The sequence below is a fragment of the Oncorhynchus kisutch genome, linkage group LG4, assembly GCF_002021735.2.
Source record: "Oncorhynchus kisutch isolate 150728-3 linkage group LG4, Okis_V2, whole genome shotgun sequence".
NCBI lineage: Eukaryota > Metazoa > Chordata > Actinopteri > Salmoniformes > Salmonidae > Oncorhynchus > Oncorhynchus kisutch.
In genome coordinates, this window is record NC_034177.2 from 59,918,419 (window position 1) to 59,933,922 (window position 15,504).

General features: G+C 40.2%; 2 protein-coding genes across 3 annotated transcripts in view; both read left to right on the forward strand.

Moving 5' to 3' along the window:
- mypn (myopalladin) overlaps nucleotides 1–6,486 on the forward strand; it is a 56,279-nt gene extending 49,793 nt beyond the window's left edge. For both annotated transcript variants that reach the window (XM_020481456.2, XM_020481457.2), the window contains 8 exons: nucleotides 621–842; nucleotides 1,168–1,317; nucleotides 1,397–1,479; nucleotides 1,922–2,051; nucleotides 2,228–2,435; nucleotides 2,625–2,790; nucleotides 3,060–3,193; nucleotides 5,280–6,486. In XM_020481456.2, the coding sequence (XP_020337045.1) occupies nucleotides 621–842; nucleotides 1,168–1,317; nucleotides 1,397–1,479; nucleotides 1,922–2,051; nucleotides 2,228–2,435; nucleotides 2,625–2,790; nucleotides 3,060–3,193; nucleotides 5,280–5,458 (1,272 nt within the window). In that variant the 3' untranslated portion in view covers nucleotides 5,459–6,486. The remainder of the gene's footprint in view (nucleotides 1–620; nucleotides 843–1,167; nucleotides 1,318–1,396; nucleotides 1,480–1,921; nucleotides 2,052–2,227; nucleotides 2,436–2,624; nucleotides 2,791–3,059; nucleotides 3,194–5,279) is intronic.
- Nucleotides 6,487–13,240: 6,754 nt separating this feature from the next.
- Nucleotides 13,241–14,784, forward strand: atoh7 (atonal bHLH transcription factor 7). Its single transcript, XM_031823335.1, has one exon. The coding sequence runs from the start codon at nucleotides 13,557–13,559 to the stop codon at nucleotides 14,004–14,006; it is 450 nt and encodes a 149-aa protein (XP_031679195.1). The 5' UTR covers nucleotides 13,241–13,556; the 3' UTR covers nucleotides 14,007–14,784.
- Nucleotides 14,785–15,504: the final 720 nt, after the last annotated feature.

The following is a 15,504-nucleotide window of genomic DNA, read 5'->3' on the forward strand; positions in this document are numbered from 1 at the left end:
ATCTTTTCAGTTCCATTACCTCAGGTCCTCAGGAGAAAAATAAAAAAGTTGACGTATCAAGATAGAAATCTGTTGGAATTTGAATTGTTGGAATGATGTGTTCTTTGATATTTTTTTGCCAGGAATGCTTAGCTTGATATTTCAGTCCAAATGTGTTCTCTGTTCTCTGTTTTACCCTCAACTTCTGTTGTATTTTGTGTAGTAGGGATCAGTCCAATACCAAGGGAGAGTGATAAGAGGAATGCCACTGCATGATACATTTTAAGGTTTAAAGCTGCACTCCTCAATCGTTTTTCCGGCCCACAGTGAGACCAGAACAGTTGTCTTTGTAAACTGAAGGCTGGTAAATGTAACTGCCACTTTTTGCTACTTTTTGAATCAAAATAGATTGAGGAGTACATCTTTAACCATGGTTGGATGTCAATTACATTTAATTCCACTGGAATTCTAATGTTCTTCATTACTTTTCAATTAGGATTATTCGAATTGGATTGAGTTCAACCCTGCCTTTAACACGATATCCCAATTGATTAGTGGTGATATTGTGCTCTGGGTCTGATTCCTCTGTCAATCCACTCAAGTAAATACTCACCCAAACAGTTTCTAACATGTCTTTTTAGGAGTACAAAGTGTCCAACTTTGAGCAGAGGCTGTTGAGTGAGATAGAGTTCCGTCTGGAGCGCACGCCAGTCGAGGAGTCGGATGACGAGGTACAACACGATGAGAGCCCGACAGGGAAGTGCGTCGCGCCCATATTCGACAGGAAGCTGAGGAACTTCAGGGCCATGGAGGGTGTCCCTATGACGTTCTCCTGTAAAGTGGTGGGGATCCCCGTACCGAAGGTGAGACAGCACGCCTATTGTCTCTAGATATGTTTTCACCCACACTGTTTTTTTTAGCAGAGGTTTTCATCCAAAGTAACTTACAGTACAGTGAGTGCAAAGGTTCTTAGTATGTGATCCCATCAGAAATTGAACCCACAACCTTAGTGTTGCGCTATCAACACTCTTACCAACTGAGCCACACAGGACCACACAGATGGTCAATGTTTTATTTGCCAACGTCAGGCAAATAAAAAATGTTGGATCATATTTGGGGGTCGCCCGGGATCTGGACATATACTCAACATTTGTTAGAAATCTCCCTCTCGCTTCAACACCACTTCAGGTTTACTGGTTCAAGGATGGCAAGCAGATCTTGAGGAAAAATGATCATTATAAGAAGATACGAGAGGGGGACGGAACCTGTGTCCTACACATAGAGGTCACCAATAACGACGATGATGGCAACTACACTGTCATGGCAGCTAACCCCCAGGTAACCGAACCACCTGTAATTACCTTTCTTACCCCTTCACTAAATCGGATTTGTTGATTAATGAATGAATGCTCACCAGGGACGAATCAGCTGCTCTGGTCATTTGATCATCCAAACGGGTCCTCTCCGAAACCGAATGACACCTATGATTCACTCTCAGAGGTGAGCAGGACTGACTGAGTGTGCATTGGGATCTGCAGAGGTAAGAAGAACCCTCTTCAGGTTGGAGAGTCAGCATGATTGCAGCTCTTAATGTTTTGTGGAGGCTACTTACAGTAAGATCCCAGATGTACATATTGCCCAGACTACTGTTGAACAGCCCTCATAGCAACCATAAACCAATATATCGTTAAACCCATCAGAGAAAAATACATTGTTTTATCTCTATGATAGCAACATGAATCTCATGCATCGTTGTATGGGCTCCCGAGTGGCACAGCGGTCTAAATAAGAATTTGTTCTTAACTGACTTGCCTAATTAAGTAAAACATTTAAAATCATAATAAAATTTGCGATAGCGATTAGCGATTGCAGATGACAAGATATCTCAGCAACACCAGGGCCAATATACATGTACTGTAACATGTTCAGCACATCCCTACAGGGTGCGGGCCCGCATACAGGAAGTGGAAGAGGGTGAACCAACCCAGGAGCGCTTCTTCCGACCTCACTTCCTCCAGGCTCCAGGGGACATGGTGGCTCACGAGGGCAGAGTCTGTAGATTAGACTGCAAGGTATGTCCTCTCTGGATGAAATAACCATGGACTTGTAAATAAGTAATGGGCATTTAATACATTTTAGAATGACTATTAAAAAAGATCATTACTATAAACCAGTTAGGATAGCCTTTGCAGATAGATAGGACTGCACACATCTCACAAGAAGTGTTGAGTGTTTCTCTGTTTTCCAGGTGAGTGGCCTACCAAACCCAGAGCTGATGTGGCTGATCAACGGGAGGCCCATCTACCCAGACGTCTACCACCGGATGCTGGTGAGGGAGAACGGCGTCCATTCCCTTGTCATAGACCCTCTAAAACAGGACGACGCTGGGACATACACCTGCATCGCCAGCAACAAAGCAGGACAGAGCTCCTTCGGTCTGGAGTTAAGAGTTGTGGGTAAGAGTTCTCGAAGCAATGAAGCATTTTCATGAAACCCGAATAGTGTACCTCATGATAACAAATGAGTATTTCATGATTATTAAAGATTTATACGCATTTATGATGACTAGGTAATCAGTTTTTGAATAAGTACAAAGTCCAAACCATGAATTGGTTGTTGTAGTGATGTGTGCCATTTTCTTTCAGAAAAAGAGATGAAGCAGGCCCCCCAGTTTGTGGAGAAGCTCCAGAACACAGGCATCGCAGAGGGCACCCCCGTCCGACTGGAGTGCAGGGTTCTGGGCATGCCTCCACCTGTTATCTATTGGAAGAAAGACAACGACACCATTCCTCACACCAAGGCCAGAGTCAGGTTAGTGTTCCTTAACTAACCTATCCCCTTCCAACCAGAGAGGTGACTGCCCATCCTGTGGGTGCACTTATATTAAAACTCATGAAGACAAGAGGTAAAACAAAACCATGCTTAGCGATGTCGGTACATGCCAAATTAGCTTAGACTTTTTGAGATTATAATATTGTTGCCTGTTATTCACAAAAAAAAAACATTTAAAAAAAATAGATCACAGTGAATATATACATTTATTATGATCATTTAATTGAAGAGATGAATTTTGATTCTAGCATACACCAGGATGCCACTGGATATGTTTGCCTCCTGATTCAGCCTACCAGGAAAGAGGATGCTGGCTGGTACACCGTATCAGCAAAGAATGAGGCTGGAATTGTTTCATGCACAGCCAGGCTAGATATCTATGGTAAGTTCAATTCAATACAACTTTCAACAGCTTTATTTTACCCACCAGTGTTTATTGTAATAGTTTTGAATTAGTTAATAGTTGCTAATGATTGTGCTTAAAATATATCAAGATATCAAATAAATGCACAATAATACCCAACGCTACAGTGCCTTCAGAAAGTATTCAGGCCCCTTGACTTTTCCCACATTTTGTTGTGTTACAGCCGGAGTTTAAAATTGATTAAATTGAGATTTTGTGTCACTCGCCTTCACACAATAACCCATAATGTCAAAATGGAATTATGGTTTTAGAATTTCTTATACAAATGAACACAAAATGATAAAGTTAAAATGTCTTGAGGCAATAAATATTCAACCCCTTTGTTATGGCAGGCCTAATGTTCAGGAAATGTGCTTAAAAAGTCACATAATTGCATAGACAATAATAGTGTTTAATTAACATGATTTTTTATATATAATTTTTTTTTTTCAAATTTTTATCCCTTTTTCTCCCCAATTTCGTGGGATCCAATTGTTTAGTAGCTACTATCTTGTCTCATCGCTACAACTCCCGTACGGGCTCGGGAGAGACGAAGGTTGAAAGTCATGCGTCCTCCGATACACAACCCAGCCAAGCCGCACTGCTTCTTAACACAGTGCGCATCCAACCCGGAAGCCAGCCGCACCAATGTGTCGGAGGAAACACCGTGCACCTGGCAACCTTGGATATCCCTAACCCGGTCACGGCCACGACAGAGCCTGGGCGCGAACCCAGGGTCTCTGGTGGCACAGCTGGCGCTGCAGTGGCCTTTACCACTGCACCACCCGGGAGGCCCCATTAACATGATGTTTTAATGACTACCTCATCTCTGTACTCCACACCTACAATTTTCTGTAAGGTCCCTCAGTCAAGTAGTACATTTAAAACACATATTCAACCACAAAGACCAGGGAGGTTTTCCAATGCCTCGCAAAGAAGGGCCCTTCTGGGTAAAAAAATGTAAAAAGCAGACATTGAGCATGGTGAAGTTATTAATTACACATTGGATGGTGTATCAATACACCCACTCACTACAAAGATACATGCTTCCTTCCTAACTCAGTTGCCGGAGAGGAAGGAAAGCGCTCAGGGATGAGGCCAATGGTGGCTTTTAAACAGTTAGAGAGTTTAATGGCTGTGATAGGAGAAAACTGAGGATAGATCAACAACATTGTAGTTACTCCACAATACTAACCTATATGACAGAGTGAAAAGAAGGAAGCCTGTACAGAATACAAATATGCATCCTGTTTTCATAAGGTGTTAAAGTAAAACTGTAAAAAAATTGGCAAAAAAATGTACTATCCTGAATACAAAACATTATGTTTGTGGCAAATCCAAGACATAACATCACTGAGTACCACTCTTCATATTTTCAAGAATGGTGGTGGCTGCATCTTGTTATGGGTATGCTTGTCATTGGTAAGGATTAGGGATTTTTTGTTGTTGTTGATAAAAAATAAACCTAATAGAGCTAAGCAAAGGAAAAATCCTAGAGGAAAACCTGGTTCAGTCTGATTTCCAACAGACACTGGGAGACAAATTCACCTTTCAGCAGGACAATAACCTAAAACACAAGGCCAAATATACAATGGAGTTGCTTACCAAAGGGACGTTGAATGTTCCTGAGTGTGGCCTACTTACAGTTTTGACTTAAATCGGCTTGAAAATCGATGGCAAGACTTGAAAATGGCTGTCTAGCAATGATCAACAACGAAGAATTTAAAAAATAATAATGTGCAAATATTGTACAATCCAGGTGTGCAAAGCTCTTTAGACTTAACCAGAAAGACTCACAGCTGTAATTGCTGCCAAACGTGATTATAATATGTATTTACTCAGGGGTGTGAATACATACAAATGAGATACTTCTGTATTTCACTTTCAGTAAAATGTGCTACATTTTCAAAAAACTGGTTTTCACTTTGTCAATATGGGGTATTGCGGTGAGATAAAAAAAATCCCAAAAAATCAATTTTGAATTCAGGCTGTAACACAACAACATTTTGAATACATCAAGGGGTATGAATACTTTCTGAAGGCACTGTGTCTCTGTTGTCTGCAGCCCAGTGGCATAAGCAGGTCCCTTTGCCTATGAAAAAAGCTCCGCGGCAGGGCAGTCGCTATGCAGTGCTGACCGGCCAAGGCCTGGACATCAAATCTGCCTTCCCCACAACGGACAATAGCCCCATCCTGTTCTCCAGCTCCCCTGTGGAGGCACAGCTGGAGAGTGAGGAGCTGTGAGGAGCAGACACACTTCACCAGAGGGTTGTAAAAGTCTGTAAACCTTCCCATAATGCACAGGTTTTTCCGAAATTCCAAAAGTTGAGGAAAGTTTGAGAATTTTGTCACCACCACCACTTTAATCACTACTGGCCCTTTGAGTCTACAAACTTCTCTTCTCTGGAGTCTCGTAGGGCTGGTTTCCCAGACACAGATTCAGCCAAATCCTGGACTAAAAAGCATGCCCAATAGAGAATCTCCATTGAAAGTGCTTTTAGTTCAAGACTAGGCATAATCTGTGTCTGGGAAACTGGGTCCCAGAGTTGAGTCTGCTCTAACACCTCCTAATGACTAATCTACTAGTTCATCTAATCTGTGGTGGCCAGTGGGATGGAAGAGCAGGACTATAATCTTAGCAGTTTGTGTCATCTGGTTTGTGTGATACATTTGATGTGATACATTGAAATTACAATGACAAAAACGGTTAGATTTACAACTGGCAACCTAATGCTCTGTTTGTTTTTCTGCCATTCCTATTGAATTGTATCATTTGAAGCGTCTTATTCACACAAAACAGACAAACTTGCCAAATTTTAGTTCACTATCATCTTTTGATAGGTCTGATTTGTTTATGGTTCATTTTGTTCTACTTTTGATTAGTTAGTTTGATATTGAGAAGGTTGTTGAATGTAGATGATCATGACATACTTTCATCATCATACACTTCAACCTGTTCTTTATCTTTAGCAAATTGACTATTTCGTTTGGACGTGGTTGTTGTATGGTTTGTTTTTATTTCCAACGTATATATTTGTGTCAAATAAAGATAGTTTATTTTAATGTTTATATAAAATATATGTGCATTACATGTAAATCAAAGAAATACACTAAAGGAAAGCCAAACTGACAAATTTAATTGTACACATGCATACATTGAGTGGGGGAGGTTCTACTCAATATTAGGAATGTGTTCTTAATGTGTTGTACACTCAGTGTATATACAGTGGGGAGAATAAGTATTTGATACACTGTCGATTTTGCAGGTTTTCCCACTTACAAAGCATGTAGAGGTCTGTCATTTTTAATCATAGGTACACTTCAACTGTGAGAGCCGGAATCTAAAACAAAAATCCAGAAAATCACATTGTATAATTTTAAAGTAATTAATTTGCATTTTATTGCATGACATAAGTATTTGATACATCAGAAAAGCAGAACTTAATATCTGGTACAGAAGCCTTTGTTTGCAATCACAGAGATCATACGTTTCCTGTAGTTCTTGACCAGGTTTGCACACACTGCAGCAGGGATTTTGGCCCAATCCTCCATACAGATCTTCTCCAGATCCTTCAGGTTTCGGGGCTGTCGCTGGGCAATACGGACTTTCAGCTCCCTCCAAAGATGTTCTATTGGGCTCAGGTCTGGAGACTGGCTAGGCCACTCCAGGACCTTGAGATGCTTCTTACGGAGCCACTCCTTAGTTGCCCTGGCTGTGTGTTTCGGGTCGTTGTCATGCTGGAAGACCCAGCCACAACCCATCTTCAATACTCTTACTGAGAGAAGGAGGTTGTTGGCCAAGATCTCGCGATACATGGCCCTATCCATCCTCCCCTCAATATGGTGCTGTCGTCCTGTCCCCTTTGCAGAAAAGCATCCCCAAAGAATGATGTTTCCACCTTCACGCTTCATGGTTGGGATGGTGTTCTTGGGGTTGTACTCATCCTTCTTCTTGCTCCAAACACGGCGAGTGGAGTTTAGACCAAAAAGCTCTATTTTTGTCTCATCAGACCACATGACCTTCTCCCATTCCTCCTCTGTATCATCCAGATGGCCATTGGCAAACTTCAGACGGGCCTGGAAATGCCCTGGCTTGAGCAGGGGGACCTTGCGTACGGTGCAGGATTTGAATCCATGACGGCGTAGTTTGTTACTAATGGTTTTCTTTGAGACTGTGGTCCCAGCTCTCTTCAGGTAATTGACCAGGTCCTGCCGTGTAATTCTGGGCTGATCCCTCACCCTCCTCATGATCATTGATGGCCCACGAGGTGAGATCTTGCATGGAGCCCCAGACCGAGGGTGATTGACTGTCATCTTGAACTTCTTCCATTTTCTAATAATTGTGCCAACAGTTGTTGCCTTCTCACCAAGCTGCTTGCCTATTGTCCTGTAGCCCATCCCAGCCTTGTGCAGGTCTAAAATTTTATCCCTGATGTCCTTACACCCTCTCTGGTCTTGGCCATTGTGGAGAGGTTGGAGTCTGTTTGATTGAGTGTGTGGACAGGTGTCTTTTATACAGGTAATGAGTTCAAACAGGTGCAGTTAATACAGGTAATGGGTGGAGAACAGGAGGGCTTCTTAAAGAAAAACTAACAGGTCTGTGAGAGGCGGAATTCTTACTGGTTGGTAGGTGATCAGATACTTATGTCATGCAAATGAATTACTTAAAAATCATACAATGTGATTTTCTGGATTTTTGTTTTAGATTCTGTCTCTCACAGTTGAAGTGTACCTATGATTACAAATTACAGACCTCTACATGCTTTGTAAGTAGGAAAACCTGCAAAATCGTCAGTGTATCAAGTACTTGTACTCTCCACTGTAGCAAGTACTATGAATATGACCAGGTGAATCCAGGTGGAAGATATGATCCCTTGTTGTTGTCACTTGTTAAATTCACTTCAATCAGTGTAGATGGAGGGGTGGAGACTGGTTAAATAAGTATTTTTAAGCCTTGAGACAATTGAGACATGGATTGTGTGTGTGCCATTCCTAGGGTGAATGGGCAAGACAGAATATTTAAGTGCCTGGGTTTTTCACGCTCAACAGTTTCCTGTGTGTATCAAGAATGATCCACCACCCAAAGGACATCCAGCCAACTTGACACAACTGTGGGAACCATTGGTGAACATGGGCCAGAATCCCTGTGGAACGCTTTCGAGTCCATGCCCCAACGAATTGAGGCTGTTGCAACTCAACAATTAGGAAGGTGTCCTTAATGATTTGTACACTCAGTGTATATAGCCAGCTCTACTACGAATATGTCTTTACAATTTGATATCTAGAATTGGTTTGAAAATATGATTGAGTTCACCTTGATGTTCAATTAAAACAGAATATTTCACATCGAATACATGATTTGTAAATGCACACTTTTGCACTGTGGTCCTGTTGTGTTTTGAGTCCATACTGATAGCATATGGAAAAGCAAGTGAACTACTGTAAGCAAAGGATGGCATTTTCGTAGTGCAAAAGCATTGTGCAAAGTGCAAAAAATACACTGTAAGCCTCATTATAAACTTGCAGTGTGATTACATTTGAAACGTTTCAGCTAAAATGTGTGTTATCAGGTGGCGATCATTTGACAAGAGTTCAGTCAACCGAACAATAGATAAATAGTCGCCTCTTAATCACGCAGTTTGAAATGAAGCCAGATTGGAATGGGGTTTATGGTCATTTTTGCGCTTTGCTCAATGCTTTTTGCATTACGAAAATGGCTCTGTTTCTTCTCACTGCCTCATAAATGGATAGTTGTGCTTACAGTAGCTTAACAGTACACCAGGAGCGTTATCCAAGGATTGCATTTCAAACACTATCATGATGTTTACTTGACAGAAATGCCTTTTTAAGGTGAGGGATTTGAGCTGCTATTTCTGCTGTATGGAGATAGGTAACTGAATATGTAAGTTATTTTAATAAGAAAAACTAAATTCTGACAGGAATTTATGCAATAATGTTCATGCAGCAGTATAGTTGTACTTTGAAAAATATACTCATGTGTTTCAATGTTAGTGGGTCTAGTGATAGGAAAGATATTTGTTTGTTGGTAGGCACATGTGCTTTAACAGGATTCACTGATAGAATGAAATGTATGTGTGGGAGAGATTATGTTTTGACGTTTTGATGGAACTGTACACACCCTTGTAGCTAACATGCGATTATTGAATAACAGATTAAATGTTTGAACACATATTCAATAAATGTCAAGTTTCACCATGTAAAATAGTTTTTTCCCCCTGAGAATAAAGTTATATTTATTCCAAAAAATATATATAATGTATATTTTTGTACATACATGTGTCTTACACATTATGAATGCATGACATTTTATGGAAATATCTTTATTTTTTAATTATTTCAATTTTACGTAGAATCAAAGTCTAGCAAAATAAAATGTATTGTTCCACCTACCTTTAAAAAAACAAACATTGATCCACTCATTCACAATTGTTATTATTATGGATTATTGACTAATTCATTATCAGCCAGATTCATTTTTATGGAGTATACATTCGTAACATGATAATCAACACATGTATCATTTACATTTACCTCTGTTATACAGTGCAATAATCCAATTTAATTGGATATCATGCTAGGTCTCAACTACTCTTCCCTTTGGTTTATTGTCAAATATGAGGTGAGATCTTGTTTCAGGCTTATTAGCTTGTTATTTACTTATTTTCTTCTGAGACCAATACACAATTCCAGACAGGAGACAATGCTCAGCTAAGCCAATTAAGCAATGTTAATCACACCAATTAGACGAGCAAAAAAGTTCAAATAGGCATGAAATTGCATTCACCTTACTTGACCTAATTGCAGTCCCCAGCCTCATTTGACCAGCTGCTACTTGTTGGCTGATTGGTAAAGGACCATGTTATACTGGGGTTCGGTACATGGTTGTTATAGTCCTACTGTGTTAAGGGGGGTATGAGGGGTGGAAGTGACAAAAACGTTATGCAATGAATTAATGTGATAATGAATTAATCAAACCAAATTTGATTTATTCTACTCCATTATTTAATTACTGTACTTTTATTCAAACCGTTACTCATTTTAAAATGTTTGTCATGCCCCTCATAAGCACTGTTTATACCTGGTTCTGACATCCGTCATATCCTGATCTTGTCTGCATTCGGATTCTGCTATGAAATCATTTGCATACAGGGAGGGACCCGCAATAGTCTGTATTGCGGACACAGTGGAGGGATAAAAAAAAAAAGTACATTTTAAACCATGTGTAGACACATTTCTGAAAATGTGGGCACAATCAAAATGTAGACAAGATCAGGACGGGGCTATAATGGACCCTGTTTCTATCATTGATTGAACCCTGACGTTTGAGTCTCAGGTAATAGGCCCTCTGCTGCGGATATGTCCATGATGAATTGGCTGTGAAGGGACACTTGCTAGTGGTTGGTTTAGGAGAGTAAATAGTCACGTGGTTTCAAGTGCCGTTTTTTAGATAGAAGCCCTGTTTATACCTGGTGCTAACAAGCATCCTGATCCTGTCCACATTGTTATTGTGCCCACATTTTTAGACAGGTGTAGACGATTAAAAGACGCATTGTGAGCTGATTGGGATCACATCTACCTGGCCATCTACAGAGGGAGTCAGGAGCCTCGTTTAAACTTGGTGCTAACATGCTCTTAACCATTTCTAAATGAAATTTGAGTATATTATTTAATCTAATCAGATTGACGAAATCTGACCGAACATACTGTCGGCCCCTAATACTGACGTTTTTACACTTTCCCTACTCTTAAACTTCAGAGGCCGTTATCTCCAAGTAGATCTACATGCATCTGGACGGGTCACTCCTTTTTCTGTGACATATGGCTTTTGACAGAGGGGGTAAGCCAGCCACCAGTCCTTGTCAGACAAGCCAATCACACGAATGAGTGGGAAAACAAGGCTGGAAGAAATGGAAAGGTCGGAGACGGTCTGAGACATAGGCCACAGACAAGACAAGCAGCAGCTGGCCAACTACATCCATCTGTAATCAATGAACCAAACTGGTAGATGGGATTATATGCCTAATTGCACAGCAAACCAGTCCATCCCCAAAATGACCAAACAGCATGAGCTTGTGTCCATGAGCCAATATGACCTAGGCATGAGGCAGCATCTTGGGCATCTAGCAGTAATTCATGATTCATACACAATGCTTCTATACCCTGGGTTTTCACACATAAATCCCTTTCTACGGCATTACGTTACATGATCTATTCCAGGAAGTAAACACAACGAGAAGAGCTAGTAAATATTGACCGGGATTGCTGTAGTCATTACTCATATTATTTTATGCAAACGTTCTACATATCTGTTAATGCCATTCAGAAATACGACTGTCTAACATTTGAGTGCATTTAAAGCTAGCTATAGGCCTATGTGTGGGATGTTGGTATGTACTGTGTGGGTTCGTGTTTAGTGGGTACGTTTGGATGGAAGGGGAGGGGCTGTTGACCTGGTCAGATTCATCCCTTGGTTGTTGGACTTACTTGCACCAGATGGAAAGGACAGACAGTTAAACAAATTATTCTGTCAAGTCTCATTTCCTCGGACCACTAGACAGATCAATTATTTACTTCACACATGGTCCCCAGTAAGTACAAGGACACTAATGTATACCACATACTGTGCTTGATTAAGAACACAGCATTGGTAAACAGACTAGCAATAGCCACCCAATATTGGAGCAATCTCTTTCAGTACATTCTAATAAACCATAGCAATAATGAATATACGTCTTGTTTATTCATGTAATGTATGTCCCGTCCCTAACTCTACCCAAAATATCAAATTCAAAACAAAATGTTTCACAAGACCAATAACATGTCAGAATATTTTGTGTGTACGTGATTTTGTCCTTCTCAAAATCGTTTTATTTTAATTTTATTAATCCCAGACGGTGAAAAGAGCAACTGAGCAGGGTGCTGTCTAGGAGTCACTCTTAAACCATTTAGGGGTTAGGGGTCACACTTACACTTACTTCTCTGGGGATAATCTGTCTCAGATTATAAATGAGATTATCCGTATTATCATTGTGAGACTAAGAACGAAACCTGTGATAAACGAGTAAATAAACAAGTGGTGTTTCCTTTAATATGTCATTTATATATTATCCCCAAATGTTCTTTCTAAATGTAGGTATGCAATGCAAATCACAAATACATAATCAATAAACACACGCAAAAAAAATGTTAAATCATGATAATAAATAATATTTAGCACTGATAATTAATTCACTTTCTAAAGGAAATCTGACAAATGGATATTTTAAAGAAGCTGCATAGAAGCCCCAATAATCTATATTACAACAAATGTCATGAATGTTGACATCGAATGAAGTTCCCCTATGTTATATTTAACATCTGTTGTTCCTTCAGCTCTTGTGCAATTCAATTACTCATTTTTACTTAAGGGACAAAATAACCTGCTATTATAATCATTGAATACAACGTATGCCGTACACAGCAAACGAAGGCCTAACGTAAAACAAAAAAACGAACAAAAAAGATCATGGAAAGTACGACTGCAACATGTTGATTTCCTATTGAAGTAAAGTGAACATAAGACTTTCAATTGTTACTTATAGATTTTCCTTTGATGTCACTGTCTTTACACTGGTTAGAATTTCAACCAAGATAATCAGCTCTATAGGTTTCATTGCCAGATGGTAGATTTCTGTGTTTGCAACGCATGGCTGTTAGTAAAGCCATGATGGCTCAGAGTGAAGCCATGACCAGATAGAACAGGCTGACTTAATTGGAATTTCATTAAGGATTTGTTTGCGTTTTTGTGAGTGGGTGTGTGTGTGTGTGTTTGTGTGTCTGCGTTGGTGTCTATCCCAGCAAACAATATTGAGGATGGGGGGAGGGCAATATTGGGGAGGGGCGTTAAAAGCAATATTGGGGATAGATGGGGGGTATGTGGGATGGGATGGGACTCCACCTGCTGCCACCTGTTCATCTCCTGAGTCATATAAAAGTGTGTTCTTCAGTCTCTCCAAGACCAGAGACACAGAAGCTGTTTTACTGTTTAGGCTTAGCAGAGGACCAACACTTTGGATTAACTTCAAATTGTTCACTAGACATACAGCTTCATCGATACACAGCTTAATTAGACAAGGACTTTGGACAGCTACCACAACACCAGACCATTTTGGACAGCTACAAGAGGAACTTTGCGAAATTTGAAAACGTCTTAAAACAGTCTGGCGGTTAGTTAACACACCACTTGACTTGGTTGACTCATCGCCACATTTTGGGAGGTTTTGGTAACATACAGAACCAGGAGAAAACTTGTGAACTGAATCGTGGAATTGTGACCAAAACCATGGTGTCCCACCAGCCCAGTTGCACTGGATCTGACTCTGGATCCGAGTCCGAGAGTCTGGATTCCAAGTCTGGATCTCCAGAGAAGCATGATGGTTCCACACGGCGGAGGATGGCAGCCAACGCCCGTGAGAGGAAGAGGATGCAGGGGCTGAACACAGCCTTTGACCGTCTCCGTAAAGTGGTCCCCCAGTGGGGCCAGGATAAGCAACTGTCCAAGTACGAGACTCTGCAGATGGCCCTCAGCTACATCATGGCCCTCAGCCGGATCCTGACGGACGCCCAGAAGCGCAAAGCCCCCCACAGACAGTGGCTGGACCTGCAGTTTGACTCTGTGCAGCCAGAGAACTATCAGTGCTTCAGTACTATCATGTACAGCTCTCCAGTTGAACAGGAGTACATGCATTCGTCCTTTCCCTACCAGTACGACGGCCTCCAAGTTCCTACATAGACTAGATGGAAAACTGAAAAACTAGTCATGTTGTTTGAGGTAAACGACAATCTGTATTTGTTTTTATGATGCAGGCGTTTTCTCCAACCCAGGAGTCAATAAATAGATTTGTATTGCTTTTATTTATAATTTATAAAACATCTATTTATTGACATTTGTTTATATTTTATGATTATTACGTTTAGACATATGTTTAATCTAAAATTCTTCCAAACAAAGCAATTGACAGCTTGTATTGCATTTCAGTGTACTGTACTGCAATTGATTTAGCAAAGAGTTGGTTCCTCTGTAAACTCTTCCCTGGTAATCACAGACATCTTGGCTTTCTCTATTTTCTCTTTCTCTCTGTATTGTTGGTAAGTAAACATTTCACTGTTAGTCTACACCTGTTTTTAATGAAGCATGTGACAAATCAAATTTGATTTGATTTGTATCAAATCTTCCAGATGAGACCCTGACATAATTTTGTGTAATTTATAGTGAATGCGAATCATAGGATTACAAGTGGAGTTATTTGCCCCAATTGTTATTGTGTAAAAAAACAGTGACATTTTACGACTTTGGTAAGATACATTTTGAATCTATTTTTGTAAATGTTAAACTTTTTGCCATAGAGTCTAGTTAACATAATGTTCTCTAGCCACGAAATGTAGGCATTTTGGAAATTCTACATGTTTTTTTGTGCTCTTCAGTTTTTCTAAACTGTGTTTAAAACTGTGTTTGTTTAATAATAGTTTTTCTACTGAAATAAAAGTTGCTAGCTATTTTATTGAAATTGCTTTTGAGTTGTGTCAAGTTTTGTTCTTTTGTACATTTGCACATATTTGATCGTCTCATGGATCCCTTGACCAAGTCAGCAAGCGATGGTTCTCATCCAACAACCATTCTGTTTGGCTTGAGTGGAGACATCAAAGCAGAGCACTTTACAGGTGAAGGTCACTTTCCATTTAACTGAGCCAGTATTTGTCTATCATCTAACAAGGAGGTAAATTGATTGTTATGGTAACCAATCATAACATATATTTGGGGAATTAAATTTGAATGTACATCCTGTACCCAAAACATCCATTAACCGTAGCCATTTCAACTCTTTCTATCTTAATTGCCCCATCTCATCTATGTTGTATCCCCAGACAACAGGGGGTGCAAAAGGGGACCTAAAAATGTACAGCATTTATTTTCTTTTGATGTGTCAGGTTCTAAGTGAGAGTGATGGCGGGTCAGTCTGGTCCTGCACCACCCTGATCAGTGCGCCGTCCTTTTGTCCGGAGCTCCTGTGCTCTGAGATAAGACGGGATTACGTCAATGGTAGACCAACATATGAACAAATAAAAGGGCCTCGTTTTTGGGGCCCACAAATGTGAGAGAATAGGTGAAGAGTGATGTCGTTTTTTTAACGAGTGAAGAACATTAGACAAATCTAATCAATTGATCATCATCATCATTAATAATAATGCATGTCATGTCGTTGATCAATCAATCTTTCATTATCAGAAAT